Source organism: Drosophila novamexicana, unplaced genomic scaffold (genome assembly GCF_003285875.2).
Source record: "Drosophila novamexicana strain 15010-1031.04,08,12 unplaced genomic scaffold, DnovRS2.1 tig00000644-arrow-pilon, whole genome shotgun sequence".
Classification (NCBI taxonomy): domain Eukaryota; kingdom Metazoa; phylum Arthropoda; class Insecta; order Diptera; family Drosophilidae; genus Drosophila; species Drosophila novamexicana.
Genome location: NW_020824814.1, coordinates 2,106,191 through 2,124,609, shown reverse-complemented (window position 1 = coordinate 2,124,609; position 18,419 = coordinate 2,106,191). Strand labels below are relative to the sequence as shown.

The window sequence follows — 18,419 nt, the reverse complement described above, 5'->3', positions numbered from 1 at the left end:
GCAATTCCCTTTATTTATTTAGAACACATTAAAAAAAAAACTCACACTGAACACTGAAAAAACTTATGAAATTCTCTTCTTATCTTGAAAGCAACTAAAAAAAAAACAAGAAAACAAAAACAATTGCATAACAAATTATATATTTATGTGAATAAAATGTAACTAATTCTCAAGGCAAACTAAAGCATAAAAGAATTTTTTTGTTTGTCTTGAATTATCAGGCAATGGCATGGTCACGCCTGGTATGCTGTGGTTAGGATAACGCATGAGCTGCGTACTAATAACAGGCTTCATATCTCTTCACTTTCAATGCCATGAAAACAAACATTCAAACAGCCGTTAAAAGCCATGTGCATTATGACATCATCAGCAGCAGCAGCTGAGCTTGAGCTTTTAAGAGCGGCTCGTATTAACACAAAAATACAGAGAGAGAGAGCGAGAGCGTCGCAACAATATAAATAACTGTACGCTCTCGCACTGTTATTGCCGCTCTCTCTCACGCTCTCGCTCTGCAACCGGTCACGTTATTAACATTACAGCGCTGCTTAACGCTTCAAGTTTTCTTTCTGTTGACTGTTTTGATGGCATGCTCAAAGCGCTTTTAGTATTTGTTGTGTGCGGACGTGTTTTATACGCAGCGTTCTCCAAAAGAAACAAGAAATTAATACTTAACAATTGTGATAAACATTCCATTGGCCCGAGTGCAACAGCTAAGCTACTTTTTGACCAACATAACGCACCCTACAAACCCGTTTCCAGCCTAAAACCCAGCAGCAGCCGCAGCAGCAGCAGCAACCGCAACAAACATTAACATGTCGTCGAATCGTGCTCCAAAGAGTGGCTTTGCGGCCGAAGCGCAGCGCAAGGTAACCAAATTTTTGCCAAAAACAAATATACTGTTGAATGCCTGTGTATGCGTGTGTATGTGTGTGTGTGCGCTTGTTAAGCTGCATTGCCTTTATTTGGGCATTTAAAGCCGAGTTGCGTCTGCTCTCGCGCGCCAAAAACCAGACTAAAAATGGTCTTAGAAATGACCTCATTCCAAATTCGCAATGCGCGTTGATAAGTCATCTTTAAGTATGCATGACTGCGTGTGTGTGAGTGTGTGTGTGTGTTTGTATCTAAGTATCTGGCCATGCATGCATAATCTGTTGGTTTGAACGTAAACCTAATTAAGCGATTGTTGAGCCTCAATTGGCTGCATTGAGCGAATTTTCGTCTCTTAGTCCAGTTGCTATGCGCCTTGCGCTCAGCTGCAGCGAGCGAAGGGATCGCAGCAGCCGCAAAGCTGCCTCGTTCATTGTTTGCATCTCTTTTAAACTAATTTGACATTAGCGACGCTTATTTACAGCATTTTACACATATACAGAACTGGCTTTGTGTGTAGCCCAGACCCCCCTCCCCCCTACTCTTTCTCTCTCTCTCTGTCTCTGCCGGCCCCCCTTTGGCAATTACGCAATGCACTGTCCCTGTGGCAGCGCCGAAGGCAAAGAGACGTGAGTGAAATTTGAAATCGTATATGTTGTGCGTCGCTGCGGGAGGGGGGGATAGGATTAAGTGCAGTCCGCTAATGGACGACAACTACAAAAACAACTACAGTCTACAGTTACATTGGCATTGGCCAAGCAAAATAACAAAAAAATAAAACAAAAAGGCACCAAACGAGGGACATTCCCTTAGCGTTGTCGCCCCGCCTCTGCCTCTGCCTCCCTTTTTGATTTTCTCCCCCTTTTTTCGCTGCGATCAACGGCTTCGCAGGAGCGAGAGAGAGAGCGCGATGATGTCATTGGGCTGCCTGCCAGCTGCCCGTCTTCGTTAACTTCCAAAAAAAAATACAAAATATTAAAGACACCGAAAGAAAGTTACCTACGATTTGACGAAGCTTGAATGCCCTTCCTTACAACTAGATATATGTATTTGATATATATGTAGTACGGCAATAACGAGAAATAGTTGAGACATGATCAAGATAATTTGAACATTTTTGAAGTGTCGCAAATTAAAACACATTTTTTGTGCAGGAAGCAATGATATATAATCTATGACTAATTTGATCACTGGAAGTTATCACTAGTAAGCCGAGACTTTTTACTATAAATACTTAACTATTTACTAAATATACAATATGGGCTCTAATATAACTAACTTATACAATCCGTGACGAAATCAGTATACCCATTGCAAGGGTATCTTAAAGCGCCCCACGTAGCGATAGCACCTTTTGACGCACTAACACACATGCGCGCCGCACTTAAAAGTGTGTAAATAGGTGTATGCGTGTGCGTATGTGTGTATATGTGTGGCATAAGCAAACAAAAACAACATGCCGCTGAATCAACTTTTAAAAATTGTTTGTCCATTTGACTATCTATCTGTGTGTGTGTGTTTGTGTGTGTGTGTGTGTGCGAGAGTCGATTCAGTTGCCAGTTATTTTTGTGTACTTTTATGGCAACGACTCAAATTTCAGCAAAATCGAGCAACTATTGAAAGGCGCAACAGTCTGCACCCCACCCCCCCCCCCTCTCTCACCCCTTTCACCAAGCATTTACCCTGATTCAACATTCTAACCAAACCCTAAGCGTAACCCTAACCGCCCCTCCACGACCCCGCTTTGACCATGTTGCCATTAATTAGTCGTTCGCTTGTCTGTTGCTCGCCCATTCGTCTTCTATGTATATGGGTACCCATAGAAGCGTTAGCACGTACCTATAGTAATCACTGGAACACACGCACACACACACACGCATACAGGCAAACATAGATATGGTCACATTAATACATCCGCAGCAAGTACCCATCGGTATCAGTTTACCAAATGGAACTTGCCGAGCTCTTCCAGCTCTAACAAAAACAACAGTAAAAAAAAAATGATGTACTGTCTGCGTATAGAAGAACTATGTACGTATAATAATTGTTGTAGTTATTCATTTGTAGATAAGCCATAAAAAGTGTTGGCAACATAGTTAATCATAAATCAAATGTTGTTTGGATTTCCGGTGAAACTCGGTATGCCAAAGAAAAAGAAAAAAAAGCGTACCCTTTTCTATGCTGGAATTGAAATAAGCCGGGCTTAACATTAACATTTGTCAACATTGTGACACTGTGCAGTGTTGTGCAATGTTTATATTTTTTGGCATAACAAAAATACACGAGCAAAAACAGCTAAAATCCGACACATAATTGACCTCGTTTATTTGCGGTATTCAAAGCTCGAGTGTTTATTTTTTGTTTTGGTTATTTTTTCGAATATCGGTCACTCGCAAAGCTTTGTAATTGTCAGCGAGCAGCAGCCGTGACACATCGAAAGGAAAGCGAAAATGAATAATCGCAAGTGGTGGACAGATTTGCCGATAGTTTTTTTTTCTCCCTTTTTAAGCGCCGCTTATTTGCACGTAATGCCGCTCTCACACACAGACACACACACAGAGGGAGAGAGCTACACCCACATGTACACGCACACACGCATGCTCTATGATTTCGTTAAGTTATGCGTCAACTGTTTAGTTTTTTTTTTCTTTTTCTTAACTAATCATTTTGCGCTGAGTTATTGCTTACGCTCAAAACTCAATAATGACATCATCTGGCCGATCGTTTTAACTCTGTGTATCCCTGCCACATTATCATTACGCAATGATCCGTTGCCTCGCCGCTAAACGCAAGTGCGAATGGGACAAAAGATGTACATAAATATTTTATACATTACGCGCAACTTCTTGAAACGGAAACTTGCGTCAGCTTTTGTTAGATTTATGCGACCCTATGCACACACATACACATACGTACATACATGCACATGTATTTATATACTCCTTGAAGCCTCGCATGTCAGTCAACAGCATCTGCTGACTGGCAATTACCTATTTCCATAGATTACACTTTCTGAGGGTATTTCGATTCTGTCACGAAATGTGTTACGCATAAAACGTAAAATCATAGCAAAGGCTTAAATTGTATAATGTATATACTAGAGATACTAGAAATACTAATACTATCGTTATCTAAAGTAGAATATATCGATACCCGTTGCATTGCGATAGCGTGCTTTTGTCGAATTTATCGATGCCCATTGCAACGAAATAACGTACTTTTGAATTGACATCTAAAAAAAAAGTAAGATAGAGAAATAAGGAATTGTTTAACCAAATTTAAGAGAACGAAGTTTCACAAAAGCAACAAACGCACAAAAATTGAGTTCTTTTCTTAAATGTAAGGGTATTTCTTTGTTCACAATGCTGTACTTTTTTTGTTCATTGCAATTTTTTGTAGTTTTTAGCAGTGGGTGTTGTCAAGATGAGTATTTTTTCGCTTTGCCGCGTTGGCGCTGTTCAACACTGACAATTTGTTTGGGGCCCGCAGCTTTACAATTTCTCGTCGAAGGGGATAAAGTTAATGGCATCAGCAGGTCTTTAGCAAGTTGTGTGTAAACAGCAAACGTTGTCTGCTTTTGGAATGGGGCACTTTTAATTTAACTAAAAGCCCTTACGAGCTAATGAAGAGGCCTTCAGGCTTGGCCCATGCTAATGCGCCTTGCGTGTGCGGGCAGCCAACAACACCCATACACACTTGTTTTACTGTACAGTAAACCGTATCTGGCAACTCCATCAAAAACTTTAAAAAAAAAATAGATGATTAAATAAAATAATTAGTTACTGCCAGTTGTTTTGCATTGTCGCGTAATCGCGCCTCATTTATCAGCTGACCCACAGACCCAGTCAGAGGTCCGACCTCAATGTCAGTGTCGTCTCTGATAGGTTATAGTACACTTGGCGAAAACTTCTGGGAAGTTAGATTTATGTCTTCCATGACTTTCAAATAGTTCGTTTATGTTGCAAGCATAAGAATAAGAAACTTGGCTTAAGTAAAATATATAGACTTAAGATTAGTATGAAACATTTCCTAGTTTTGACTTTCAAATTGTTCGTAAATCCTATAAAAATAAAAGATTTGCATTAGGTATAAAATATGCATTTTTAAAGTATGCGGACTCAAGATTAGCATAAAACAATTTCCAGATTTGCAAAAAAATGGAAATGAGAAACTTGGATTAAGTAGAAAATACTTAATTTAATAATTTGCGTGCTTAAAATGTGTTTGAAACATTTCCGAGATTTCGTAAAAGTATTTGCCTCCAGCTTTAAGCAATCTTGAATTAAGTAAAAAGTGCTGGCAACAAGTACTTACATGCTTAAAGAAAGACAGCCTGAATCGGTTTTAAGACAAATATATATATCCTATATAACATATACATATATTTCTATATATAGCTGAGCTCCTATATAAGCAGAAAAGAATTTTGGGTATAGAAGAAAAAGTTGCTTAAATTAAGAATTTCAATAATACATTTTTCGCACAATTCACTTGATTATTTCTCTGAGTGTATGCGCAACGATTTTGGCGAAATGTTTTTTCTTAATTTTTTTTTTTAACTGCTTTTAAGAACGTGGCCCGTTGACCATTTAAAGCCAAGTTCTGTGGCCTAGAAAACAAATGTACATGCATATTGTTTTCGATATTGTTGAGCAGAAACAGAGAACGAACACGTTGATAAGCGAATTTATTTCTGTATACACATTCTTTTTGCGCTCTCTTCGATAAGGCGAAACGCACACACACACACATGTTTCAGAACATACATGCACACATGCATGCACACATGTTACAGAACATACATGCACACATGCATGCACACATGTTACAGAACATACATGCACACATGCATGCACACATGCATGCACACGTACATGCACACATGCATGCACATGTATTCAATTATTTACTGTACTTCACAGTGAAGAAGAGAAAGAGGATGAGGAAGAGGTAGAGGGGAAAGAAGAAGAAAAGCACACTCGTCGAATTTCGCGGCGACCTCATCGCGAAACCATGTTCGGAGGCTGCTGACTCATTACAAATATTTTGTATATAGAAGAAAAAGAAAAGAAAAAAACTTAAATTAAAAGAAGAAGTAGAAGAAGAAGAAGAAGCCATTTGCCATTTGCGATATGCCCTGGAAAAGGGTATATTGTATTTGTGCAAAATGCAAAAGGCAGCAACTCCGAGCCCATAAAGTATATATATTCTTGAACAGCATCAATAGACGAGTCGATCTAGCCGTGTCTGTCCGGCTGTCCGTCCGTCTGTCAAGAATCTCAGAGCCTATAAGAGCTAGAGACCTGATGTAGGTCCTCCTAGTGCCTGCGCAGATCGAGTTTGTTTCCGATAATCGATAACTTGCCCCGTTTCCAAGTAATCGATAAGAATCGATTTTTTTTGAGCAATTTGGGTAAATATTGAGAGTAGCTTCTAGAATGGTATATATATATTTCAAAGAAGAGGGTTCAGGGTATCCGCTAGTCGGTAGCGCCCGACTAGAACCTCTCAGTTGTTCATTTTTGTTTCATGTTCCTTTTTTCGCCCCCCTTTTGTTATCATATGTTGTAAGCCGTGTTTGCCAATTCTCAGTTCCAAATTCCAATAAATAAGTATATAATAAACAAACAAAAAATCTATAAATATTTATGCATGGAACGCAAATGTGTAAGAAATCGTTCGAATTCATTAACATGTCTAAAACGGCTTTTTATTTATGTGCTTAAATAAACATAAAACTGTAGCCAGCTCTTAGAATCTCTTTGGCCATAATCTATGCATATTTCATCAAAATTTATTCATAACGCCTCGAGGGCGTCAATTTATCTGCCATCATCCAAATTATTGTGCTCATCATCGTCGTCGTCGTCTCGAGAAAATGTCAATCAATATCGATTTTTATTAATTGTTTTTGAAAAATCATGATAAATTGCTTGAAAGCTCAAACCTTTTGTTCTCAGCATTCTTTCGTTTCTTTTCTTAACTGTTTTTTTTTGTTTTTTTTTTGGGGTTAACAGCTTTTATCTAATGAGCCGAACAGGTTGTTAAACCTTTTAACCGTTATGCCAAATTTGGCTTTCCAATTGCGATAATTGCAGAGATTGCTAAAAACGTTCGATAACAGTATCGATAATTGCTGCTATTAGATAGTCCGCTTTTCAGCAACGATAACATTATCGATAATTGCGGCTCGACTTGGCAACGATAACATTATCGATAACTGTGGCTGTTAAGTACAAGATGAAGATAGTCCGCTTTTCAGCAACGATAACATTATCGATAATTGCGGCTCTTAGAAATATTTTAAAGATAGTCAACTTTCAGCAAAGATAACATTATCGATAATCGCGGCTGTTAAGTATATTTTGAAGATAGCAAACTTTCAGCAACGATAACATTATCGATAAGTATATTCAAATAAAATTATCGATAATTGCGGCTGTTAAGCGCATTTCAAAAATCAAGGTAACCAAAGCAACATCAGTGCAAGCTCATATAAAACAACTGAATTGTAGCACAGTCTCCCGACTGCCTGACTTAAAGATACCCTGTACCCTGTTGGAGTTAACGCGCCGACAGCAATTTGTTTGATTTTGCCTTGTCTCTAGTTCTTATACTAAGCTCTTATACTAGTTATTATACAGGAGTTGCCTCGAGGCTACCCGTTGCCTACAAGCCCTAGTTATACCCACTTTTACCCAATAGCTACAGGGCATAACAAAATGTTGACAAACATATAAAAACCATTTGGTTTAATCGTTGATTTGCATTTTAAGGGCCTTTATATACATCTGCATATCGGCTACTTGATCGGCCCATTAAATATATTCTTTGGGTTTGGCCTGCAATGAACAGCTCATAAACATTTGCTTATCAATATGAGAACGAACTACCGTTGCGATCGGCTGCGGCCCGCCACAGTGCATTCACCTTCACTTTTGCACTGCACAAATACAACCGACGTTCCCACCTGCTGCCCCTGTGCATTTCCCTTTTAAGGGGGCGGGCAGCCTGTGCGATAAGGAACAAGCAGTACAACAATATTTATACGCTGTTTACCAAGTGACAAATGGGGTATATGGGTTTTGAGTTTGACTTTCAACTAAATAATCGAGAAAATCTACACATCTACAGTTTTAGAGCTATCTGGCAGGTAGACAACTGATTAAATGGCTTACAGTTTGAACAGCGTTGACTTTCTTTATACAGTTTAAGAGTCACGAAGTCGCTGATTAAATGGCTCATAGTTTGAAAGTCTGAAGTCTGCGCGCCCCTACAAATTGAAGAGCTATATATATCACAGTTTTAAAGCCATTGACTTTTGCTTACAGTTTTAGAATCACAAATTCGATGAATTAATGAATAACCGTTTGAAAGTCTTTCACTTGAGCTTACAGTTTTACAGTCACGAAGTCATTCATTAAATGGCTTACAGTTTGACAATCGTTGAATTTGTCATACAGTTTAACAAGAACAACGATTAAGTGGCTCACCGTTTGAAAGCCATTGACTTGGACTTACAGTTTTAGAGTCACGAAGTCACTCACAGTTTGAAAGTCTTCGACTTGAGCTTACGTTTTTACAGTCACTGCGTTTAGCTGTCGCTGAAGAGCGAGCCACGCGCACCACAAACTGTACAGTTTGAAGCGAACTGCTTTAGCTTACAGTTTTAGAGTCACCAAACCACAAATAAACAAGATGCTTTCTGAACCACATTTTCCATGTTTACATTTTGCACAGTGAACAGAGTATTGCACAGTCGTTCAGACGCGTCTGGAACGCTTTCAGTTGTTTTCGCTTTGTCAATTGCAAAAAACAACACAAACCGAGGCGCAATCAAAGCGAACAACCACTTCAATTGGCGACAAGCCCAACGTTTGTCTCTGAGATCATTTATTTCAATAGAGACGAGAGAGAGAGAGAAAAGAGAGAGAGGAAATCGGTTAGCGACAGCAATTCAATTAAATATAACTAATAACTGATAAATGGCCGCCCGCCTGATTTGAGCCAAATGGAAATACAACACGCAAAGCGCGCGTCTTGACAACAAATGTCCACGCCAATAACGCTCAACAAGTGGGCCTCGATTCCAAAGCCAAAACGGTGCGAAGGACGCCCAAACAGCAGCCGGCTTAAGCTTTTGCACCTTATATGGCCAAAAACACAAACAGGCAGCAGTAGTTCGACATAAGCAAATATGGTTATTGATTTGAGATTGAGAACGTGACTGAATTGACAATTTTCAGAACTTTGCACTCGAAGTCAAGACTGGGAACAATTGATTCATAAGTTCAATAAGAATACCTTACAAAATTAGATTTAAATTGAAATCAAGTAGTTTTCGCTTGATTCAAGTTTAACCATCTCCAGTTTGGGCTTAAAAGTAACAGCATTTCCTAATAAAAAGTAAGCGTATTTCTTTTTTTAAGCTAAAATAACTCTTCACTTAAAAAAGGAAACCTGACTCTGTGCATAATATTTACATGATGCTGGCTCTTAACTTCAAATCAAACAAATCTTAAGCTAAGAACAATCTTTCAATCTCTTAACTTCAAATCAAACAAATCTTAAGCTAAGCACAATTTATTCTTAAAAGAAACTGACTTTAAAAGTAAGTGGAATATGGCTCGATTTAATCTTAAAAAGAGTTCCTGTTGAAACTTTAAATAAGTTTTTATGCGTTCTGAATTTAAGACCTTAAGTCTTATTTCAAGCAAACTTTAAAGCTTTATAAACTTTAAAAGAATTTCTGTCAAAACTTGAAATAAGTTTCTATTAGTTCTTAATCAAAAACTCTAAAACTTATTTCAAGTTAATTTAAAGTCTTTATAATCTTTAAAAGAAAATCTGTTAAAACTTGAAATAAGTTTATATTAAGTCTGAATTTAAAACTTTCACACTTATTTCTAGCAAATTTTAAAGCTTTATAATCTTTAAAAGAATTTCTGTTAAAACTTAAAATAAGTTTATATTAGTTCACTTATTTCCAGCAAATTTTAAGCTTTAAATGTTACTTGTCTAAAAAACTTATAAATTAGCTTTTATATACTTTCTTACATTACTTAAATCAAGAAAATGTCAACTAATTTCAAGATCATTTCGAGCGGATCTCAAATTTAGGGCGAATTATCAATAATTCAAGTGCTCTTAGCTCGATTTTTGGGATTCTTCAAACTGTGCTTATCAAAGAAGCGCCTTTTTTCGAGCTGTGTATTTAATATATATGAGGTATGATATATGAAAACTTCTATTTTGGTGGGTTTTTTATTTGGGAAGTGACGACTGCAATCTTATCCTTAACCAAACTTGAATTATAGCCGTGCAGCTATACGAGTCGTGTTTATGGCCAATTAGCGATAGCTTGGCTTATCTGGAACTATTGGCCCAGATAACGCCAGAGCTATATATGGTTGGACATGATTGCATTTGCAAAGTGGCTTCAGTCTAACCGAGCACACTTGCCGTCGACATGTCGTATCAGTCCAAGGTGCACACGAATAGATATGGCAACAATGTAAAGGATATGTGAAATGGTAAACTAAAGATTTCTTCCATCTTGCTTACAGATCAATTCGAAGTACAGCGAGGAGCTGGCACAGGAGTCACTGGAATGGATTAAGGCCGTGACAGCCGAACCGATCAACACATCCGGCGATACGGACAACTTCTTTGAGGTGCTCAAGGATGGCGTGATTCTGTGCAAGCTGGCCAATGCGTTGCAGCCCGGCTGCATCAAGAAGATCAACGAGAGCAAAATGGCCTTCAAGTGCATGGAGAACATTTCGGCATTTCTGGAGTGTGCCAAAAACTTTGGTGTGCCCACACAGGAGACCTTCCAGAGTGTCGATCTCTGGGAACGTCAGAATCTCAATTCTGTCGTCATCTGTTTGCAGTCGCTGGGTCGCAAGGTGAGCCACTGGCTGACACATCTATTGATATGGATTTGTAATTAATGCCACGTTCCATATTCCAAACAGGCATCCAACTTCAACAAGCCATCGATTGGGCCCAAGGAGGCGGACAAGAATGTGCGCAACTTTAGCGAGGAGCAGCTGCGTGCCGGCCAGAATGTTATTTCCCTACAGTACGGCTCCAATAAGGGCGCCACCCAGTCGGGCATTAACTTTGGCAACACCAGGCACATGTAGACGCTGCAACTTCTCTCTCACACACACACAACACAACACAACACAACACACACATTCCGCAGTAAAGCCAAAACCAAAAGCTGACAATTTCCGTTTGGCCAAGTTTGCCGCACATTCCGCTAAAACAGAAAGAAAGTGTATTTATAAAAAAAAAAGAGAAGGAGTAGAAGGGAAAGTTTTAATTTGTATTTGAATTGATCATGATGGCATCAGACGTAATAACATAAATTACTTTTAATTTAATATTATTAAGTACCCAAAACGTACGGATGAGCTTTTAGAATGATTATAATTCTATTTTCAACAACAAATAACCACCTACTGCATTTTGGCACGATTTCAACAATATACAAATATATATACATCTATATAGAACCAGGAAGCACTCAATTAACGTGCCATGACCAGAATATGTGGATAACACATAAACGCAACGAATTGCCTTGTGGCTCAAGTGCCGCCAAATTTCAAATTTAACGTCTTTTTAAACGTCAAACACGACGTTTACAGAGTTGTTAAATAAAAACTAACCACCTGAATTTCAATCAATAGCTAAGCATTTAAAACGCATGTTAATCAATAATCAAAACAGTTTAAAACAAACATACTATGTATTACAACACATTTAAATGATATATATGTATTTTAAATGTTATTCAATGTTGAAAATAAATAATTATTCTTTTAACAACGGCGATTGATTATTTTTTAATATCGATATTTGGCGTTAGCGTGACAACAACTATCGCAGAAAAACTATCGATAACTGCATTGCGTGCGATCACACTGGCGGCACGCAAACAACCCACGCTGAGGCCAAACAAACCTTTCAAAGCATGGACAGTGCGATTTGTCGCATTTGCTTAAACTCATCTGTTACGCTTGTGCACATCTTTGCCAAGCGGCAGCAAATACACAAGGGCAAGCCGGAGCCATGCCTGGCGGATATGCTTAACGAGTGCGCCGATTGTCACATCAAATCCAATGATACACTGACTCAACACATTTGCCTGAGCTGCATACTGAGCGCACAAAATGCATTCCGTTTCAAGCGCATGTGTGAGGAGAGCTACCGGCAGCTGGTGGCCAGCGCCAAATGCAGCTTGCTCAATGGATCCAAGAAAGGGTTATGCATCAAGCAGGAACAAGAGATCACAGCTGACGAAGCGCCCAGCGAGATTGACTCTAATCCCAGCCAGAGACGCACACCAACGCCGACCAAAGTCAGCCAGCCACGACATGAGCTAAAGCGTCCAAGATCCACGATCAACCAGCGCCCGCGGCGTTCCAGTGGCAGCCGTCAAAGGACGACCACATCCTCACGACGCAGTCGCTCTCGTACACCCGTGCCCCTGCCCCTGCCCACTGCAAACAAAAGCAAACAAGATGAGTCTAAAGAAACGCAGAAAAGAGCCGGCGTCCAACAGGAACCAGAGCCGATCGCTGAGGAGGCCCAGCCCAGCGAGCTTAGCTCAAAGCCTTACAAGTGCCAAATGTGCGGCAAGCAATTCGCCCATATGAGCATTTTGAGCCTGCACAAGAAGTGAGTAAATGTGGCCACATAACTCGTACACATGTATCTCATTTGGAATGCTTCACAGATGGCACCTCGAAACCAAGTCCAGTGCCAGAATCATTGCCAAGCCAAAGTTGGACAAGAAAAGTAACCGATGCACCATTTGCGAAAAGAAATATGCAACCAATCAATTGCTCAGAAGACACATCGCGACACACAGCACGGAACGTCCATATGCGTGCACCATCTGCCCGACATCCTTTCGGCTGGTCACCAATCTCAAGAGGCACATGCGCAACCATACGGGCGAACGTCCCTTTAAATGTCCTTGGTGTGCCGAATCCTTTGCGCGCAGCGACTATTGTCGCAGCCACATGGAGAAGGCTCACAGTGGTCGAACGTTTCCCGGCAGATTGTCGTAAGTAGCACAATTCCATCGTCCTCCTTGTTTATCAATGCATCAATTTCATTTGCAGCCGAAAGTAGTCGTAGTCAAGGGAGCCACATTGCCGCAATACGGTTGAAGCAGCAGACACCGGATATCTTTGAGTATTCAAATTGAACAAAAATAAGGCAGCGTTAAAATGCTCCAATTTTATGCTAGCATGTAATATAAATTTGTAAAATACTATTAAAATATATAAAAATTGGCTTAAATTCGATAAATTGGTGCAATGAATTCAAATAACATCGATACACTGTCTATCGGCATTCTTACATCTCTATTATGCAGCTGGGCTCAGGGTTAGGAGAAGCCAAGGTTGTCAATGGGTGTGCAACTCTTAACTCTCACTGCAGTCAAGGACTCATTTCAAGGAGTTTGTTTTCGAAACAACTATAAATTTCAAAGAAAATTGCATAAAAAGTGCTTTAACAAGATGTAAAATGCGTGCATAGCTGTGAAAAACAACAAGTTGTAAGTGACATGGACAACTAGCAACATGCAATGTGTGACGTCACATGCACAAGCCGCAAATGTGCATCAGCGCAACACGTAACCTTGGCCTTGTTTGCTTCATGTAAATTGCAAGTGCGCAAATAGCGTCAAATTTTTATCTCTATATATAGATATATATAAAATATGGACGCCGACAGCAGTTCCCGTTCACCAAGAGGTCCGTATTGTGTTAAATATGATTATTAAGCATATTGTGCATACAATATTTTTGTTGTTTTTTTTCTAGTGACAAATTGTGTGAAAAGTGATTTACAATGGAACGCAACGAAGCATTTCCGTAACCCGTAACGCCAGACGCCCGAGCTAATCAAGAGGAATTGAATGAAAACTTATGAACACGCCGAGCCAAACAACACGCATAATACTGAAAATGCCCTTTTTAATGTGTATTGCATGTAGATACAAGGCGGCGTCCACGCCAAAGGGAGAAGATGCCCTATTTCGCAGACGAGCTGCGGGAACGGGATCGGGTGCGCAATCTGCGCAAGCTGAAAACAACACAGAAACGCACACCAACACCACCGCCCAGAGAGCGCCGCTCACGCCATGCACGTACGCGTTCCCGCTCCAGAACCCATTCGGCGGAGCAGAGCCGCTGCCAGCGACGGCGTTCCAGAAGCTATGTGCGTCATCGCAGCGGCAGCCGCCATCAGACCTCATCCAGCTGCTCGCGTCGCCGGCATAGTCGCAGTCGCAGTCGCAGCCGGAGTCGCTCACGAACGCCACGAATTATAACGGTGCCGGTGCCAGTGCCTGCGGCGGAGTATTCTTCGTATGCCTACGTGAGTAGCTCAGGTGTTGCTCCCTTCGCGTCAATCAACTAATGAACTCTGTTTTACAGGGCTGGCCGCCGCCGCCGCCGCGTCCACACTTTAGTGCCATGTATGGCGCGCTGCCGTTTGGCATGCAGCCGCGTCCTTTGCCTCCATACTTTGCGCCCTATGCGCGAGCTCCGACGTTTCGATACCGTGCCGGGCCGTTCCGTCCGCATCCGCGCTATAGCTATAGGAATGATCGGCAGGCGCCGAATTGAGTTTTTAAACATTACATAATTACAAATTTATTTACTCAACTGCTATATACATTCGTGTGTGGGTTTTGTACATTCAATTAATAAATAAAACACATGAAACTAATAAAAAAAACATACAAAAATATTGCATTTCTTGAACGGGTCTTGAAGGAGACTGAGAGAGAGTGGGAGAGGGAAGGGGGTTGGAGGGGGGGGGGGGTTAAATTTGATTAAATCAGGCGCTAGAATGTCGCAACTAAAAGTCACACGAGGAGTAGGCTAATCACGTTCAACTTAACGACTACTTTATGCCGACTTTATACATGCACATTTACACATACATACACACATACATACATACATATATTGTATGCATATGTATGTATGCATTGTTTTGTTTAGAGAGAACTAACACTAGCGGTACTCCTAAGATTCATATGTATATATATATATATAATAGAGCACTATGTCAATAAATTATAAAAAATATATATATAGATCATTTTTGCTGTTGTGCCGACACAGTTGTTTGTGTTAAAGCTCGACCCGAGGACGAAACTGCAGCCGTAACGGTGGATCCCGAAAACGCCAACGCGTCACATAGACAAATTTCAACGTATGATCCTTGCCCAATAGCTCCTCATTACACAGTATATCGATCTGTAAGCGAAACGCATGCGTTACGTATAATGTATCGCCGTATATCGAATATCGATTAATCGATGCTCACCTCACGATACTTTTCGATGCCGTTGAGTATCTTCTTGGCGACCAGCTTTTTCAGATGCGTTATCGTCGCCTGCGAACTGCAGCGTATGAAGCGTCTTTGCAGATTCTTAAAGTTATTGCTAATGCATTCGAGGCACACGTTGACCTGTTCGTCGAGACGATGGAAATCGGATTCGGCATGCGCGTCCATCACCTTCTCGTTGTCGTCCTCGTGATTTTGCGTTATATCCTTGGGGCATGGCATATTTCGGCTCTTGTAGAAGTCACGTTCACGCCGCGATTCATCTACAGGTAGGCGGGAGAGACAGAGAGAGAGAGAGCGAGAGAGGGAGGTAGAGGGGTCAGCTTAATACACTGTTTGACAAATGTTTGGTTTTTTTGTTTAGTTGACGCTACCTTCTTGCAGCTTTGGCACCAATTTGTACACAATGTCCTGCATGGTGCGATCGAAGCTGATATACTGCAGCGGGTGTGACTGATGTATGATGTTGTCGCAGGTGGGGCATGTCTTTTTCTCCTCCAGATGCTTGACCAGACAGCTTTTGCAAACTGTAAAACGGGACCATGCAAAATATCCATCAATATATATATATAAATGTATGTATGTATGTATGTGTGTGTGTGTGCGTGTGTTCGTGATTGAGTTAAATGTACATGTATATGTATGTAGAGTCTGCAAGGTTCCTCAACATTCGTTTGTTGTATTTGCTTATGTTAAAAAAAAGAAAAGCGTAGGATTAACTTTTGGCGTTGCCAGCCTTTGCCACACACAAAGTGCTCAACTCCCACGCGATCAGCCGGCAACGTTGGCGACGTCTGCCAGCACCGGAGCATAACAGGGCTTTGGCTTTAGTTTTGGGTGTTTATTGAAAGTAACGGTAACCGTTCGGCGGCTTAACATGACTGCGCGAACCGGTGCAGGTGCTGCCGCCACTTGAACTGTAGCTGGCAATTAGCAAAGGCAACTCACATGTGTGCAGACACTCCGTCACTGTGGTCGCATCTATAAAGTAACCGCCGCAGATTTTACACGTTATATGCGGATTGATGGTCTTTAGCTTGACGCGCCGCTCCATTTTGGCCGTTTGATTAACAATTTCTTATGAAATAAATAACTCGCTCGCATAAAATTCTCTCCCTCTCTCGGCGAACAATTTGTTGTCTTTTGCGTTTGTTGGCGAAAAATCGCTTGCCTATTGCGCCAAATTGTGCGCAATCGTATATTCAACACTCAACATATTGTTGCACTTCTTAGCTATACATTTAAACGGTATTTTAGCTATTATTTTTAAACAAATAAAAGAAATCACGACAAAATTGTGTGTACGTGTACGTGTGTGAGTGTGAGTGTACGTGTACATTGAACATTGTGAATGGCAATTTTCATATCGTTATCGTGCACGGTGAATGGCCATTATTCTAATGGCGCTGCCAGATGTTTCAGTAAATATACCCTAACCGAAACGTTGTCAACTAATTTAAATGTCTACGCTACGCTATGCTAAATCGAACTATTCAATATTATATACAAATAATTAAATATAAGCCTCTAACTGCACTGGTAACAGCGATTGGCAATTAATCGACCCGCCACCACATTACCTGCTGCCCTAATCCGCAAAACTGTTAATTCAAATTTCTAGCTCACCTAATAACTAACAGCAAATAAATGCAATGCTTTAGCTTTTGTTAATAACTTTGCGTTTAACTGCACAAAGCAACTTTTGCTTGTTTTTTTTTGTTTACAAAAATTCGTTACATTTTGCCTGCTGTTAGAACAGTGTGTGCTGTTATGTTATTTAGCTGCTGTTATGTTATTAACATTTCAACAGAATACCGCAAAAAATACCACAATATTGATTTTTGGCACTTGTTGCTTGCTAATAAATAAGTTTTGCGTGCTTGTTTTCAGCTAATTAAATCCGCATACCTGAATTAACAAGTGCTGCTGTCAGTTTACAGTCAAGCAACAACAACAAATAACTTGATTTCAGGGCAAAAACCCCGCAACAACAGTTTAGTCAGAAAAAGCTTGGCTCGACGTGTTTTTGAGTCATTTTGCCGCTCACTTAACAAGTTGTTGCCTTTGTTTTTACCGAGTTCAGTTGAGTTTAAACCGTCAAACTGGCAGCACGCATTATGTCCGCGGGTCGCGTTGTCATCTATGGAGGCAAGGGCGCACTGGGCTCCGCCTGCGTCGATTATTTCAAAGCCAATAACTATGTAAGTCTCAAAGCCTTTCACTTTTACTTTTACTTGCAATTGCGATTGTCTAAAACAAATGTAACCTTCAGTGGGTGGGCAGCATTGATCTGAGCGAAAACGAGCAGGCGGACGCCAGCGTTGTGGTGCCACGCGATGCCAGCTGGGAGGATCAGGAGTCGTCTGTCATCTGCAAAGTGACCGAATCCCTGGCTGGCCAAAAGCTGGACGCTGTCATCTGTGTGGCCGGCGGCTGGGCCGGTGGCAATGCCAAGAAGGGTAACTCATCCAAACGAACTTAACAAATCAGCTTGGCTAACACTTCTCTTGATCTGCATCTAGATCTGGCCAAGAGCGCGGATCTGATGTGGCGCCAGAGCGTCTGGAGCTCTAGCATCTCGGCCGCCTTGGCCGCACAGCATCTCAAGGCTGGCGGCTTGCTGGCGCTGACGGGCGCCAAGCCCGCACTGGCTGGCACGCCCGGCATGATTGGCTATGGCATGGCCAAGGCGGCTGTGCATCAGCTGACACGCTCGCTGGCCGGCGAGAATTCGGGCCTGCCCAGCGATGCGCTCGTCGTCTCCATACTGCCCGTCACACTGGACACGCCCATGAATCGCAAATGGATGCCGAAATCCGATTTTGGCAGCTGGACGCCACTGACAGAAGTGGCTCAGCTCTTTGGCAAATGGACCCAGAACCAGGAACGCCCCAAAACGGGCGCTCTGCTGCAGCTGATCACAAAGAACGGCATTACGGAGCTCATTCCGGCGGAGTAGGCAGCGCGAACAGCCGACTTTCACATTGTTATACACTATATATACTATATATAATGCTTGTGCTTAAAACAATAAATAAATAGCAGAGAGAAGGGAGCAGAGAGAGAAGTTATCTGCGGGTTGCCTAAGCATCTTAGCATCTCCTTTTCAGACTCAACTCAATATAGAATCTAGTTAGCCGACCTTGTGTGCATATTCATTATAAATA

The 18,419-nt window shown here is 41.1% G+C and overlaps 5 protein-coding genes across 5 annotated transcripts; 4 read left to right on the top strand and 1 right to left on the bottom strand.

The window, feature by feature from the left end:
• Window positions 1-606: 606 nt before the first annotated feature.
• On the top strand, window positions 607-11,681 carry LOC115762733 (myophilin). The gene is made up of 3 exons (XM_030705067.1): window positions 607-866; window positions 10,434-10,775; window positions 10,845-11,681. The coding sequence occupies exons 1-3, from the start codon at window positions 813-815 to the stop codon at window positions 11,013-11,015; spliced, it is 567 nt and encodes a 188-aa protein (XP_030560927.1). The 5' UTR covers window positions 607-812; the 3' UTR covers window positions 11,016-11,681.
• Window positions 11,682-11,824: 143 nt separating this feature from the next.
• Window positions 11,825-13,158, top strand: LOC115762679 (zinc finger protein 358-like). The gene is made up of 3 exons (XM_030704993.1): window positions 11,825-12,558; window positions 12,617-12,949; window positions 13,008-13,158. Exons 1-3 carry the CDS (start codon window positions 11,852-11,854, stop codon window positions 13,015-13,017), a joined length of 1,050 nt encoding a protein of 349 aa, XP_030560853.1. The 5' UTR covers window positions 11,825-11,851; the 3' UTR covers window positions 13,018-13,158.
• A 714-nt stretch (window positions 13,159-13,872) lies between these two features.
• Window positions 13,873-14,544, top strand: LOC115762761 (female-specific protein transformer; the record flags this gene model as incomplete). The annotated part of the gene is made up of 2 exons (XM_030705104.1): window positions 13,873-14,271; window positions 14,331-14,544. Coding segments are annotated over 2 exons (591 nt in total), but the record flags the coding sequence as incomplete, so codon positions are not given.
• Window positions 14,545-14,951: 407 nt separating this feature from the next.
• Window positions 14,952-16,574, bottom strand: LOC115762760 (polycomb group RING finger protein 3). Its single transcript, XM_030705103.1, has 4 exons — window positions 16,201-16,574; window positions 15,627-15,779; window positions 15,232-15,515; window positions 14,952-15,161 (listed from the first exon to the last, which is right to left on the bottom strand). Exons 1-4 carry the CDS (start codon window positions 16,304-16,306, stop codon window positions 15,036-15,038), a joined length of 669 nt encoding a protein of 222 aa, XP_030560963.1. The 5' UTR covers window positions 16,307-16,574; the 3' UTR covers window positions 14,952-15,035.
• Window positions 16,575-17,099: 525 nt separating this feature from the next.
• Window positions 17,100-18,404, top strand: LOC115762691 (dihydropteridine reductase). Its single transcript, XM_030705013.1, has 3 exons — window positions 17,100-17,453; window positions 17,525-17,711; window positions 17,775-18,404. The coding sequence occupies exons 1-3, from the start codon at window positions 17,370-17,372 to the stop codon at window positions 18,209-18,211; spliced, it is 708 nt and encodes a 235-aa protein (XP_030560873.1). The 5' UTR covers window positions 17,100-17,369; the 3' UTR covers window positions 18,212-18,404.
• The last annotated feature ends 15 nt before the right edge of the window (window positions 18,405-18,419 follow it).

Bases quoted from the DNA above. Each gene is read 5' to 3' on its own strand.
- LOC115762733 (XM_030705067.1), top strand. From the start codon at position 813: ATGTCGTCGAATCGTGCTCCAAAGAGTGGCTTTGCGGCCGAAGCGCAG. The intron at 867-10,433 runs GTAACCAAATTT...TCTTGCTTACAG, and splicing joins CGGCCGAAGCGCAGCGCAAG to ATCAATTCGAAGTACAGCGA. The intron at 10,776-10,844 runs GTGAGCCACTGG...TATTCCAAACAG, and splicing joins TGCAGTCGCTGGGTCGCAAG to GCATCCAACTTCAACAAGCC.
- LOC115762679 (XM_030704993.1), top strand. From the start codon at position 11,852: ATGGACAGTGCGATTTGTCGCATTTGCTTAAACTCATCTGTTACGCTT. The intron at 12,559-12,616 runs GTGAGTAAATGT...AATGCTTCACAG, and splicing joins ATTTTGAGCCTGCACAAGAA to ATGGCACCTCGAAACCAAGT.
- LOC115762760 (XM_030705103.1), bottom strand. From the start codon at position 16,306: ATGGAGCGGCGCGTCAAGCTAAAGACCATCAATCCGCATATAACGTGT. The intron at 15,780-16,200 runs GTGAGTTGCCTT...CCCGTTTTACAG, and splicing joins GACGGAGTGTCTGCACACAT to TTTGCAAAAGCTGTCTGGTC. The intron at 15,162-15,231 runs GTGAGCATCGAT...TTTCGCTTACAG, and splicing joins GCATCGAAAAGTATCGTGAG to ATCGATATACTGTGTAATGA.
- LOC115762691 (XM_030705013.1), top strand. From the start codon at position 17,370: ATGTCCGCGGGTCGCGTTGTCATCTATGGAGGCAAGGGCGCACTGGGC. The intron at 17,454-17,524 runs GTAAGTCTCAAA...TGTAACCTTCAG, and splicing joins ATTTCAAAGCCAATAACTAT to TGGGTGGGCAGCATTGATCT. The intron at 17,712-17,774 runs GTAACTCATCCA...ATCTGCATCTAG, and splicing joins CGGTGGCAATGCCAAGAAGG to ATCTGGCCAAGAGCGCGGAT.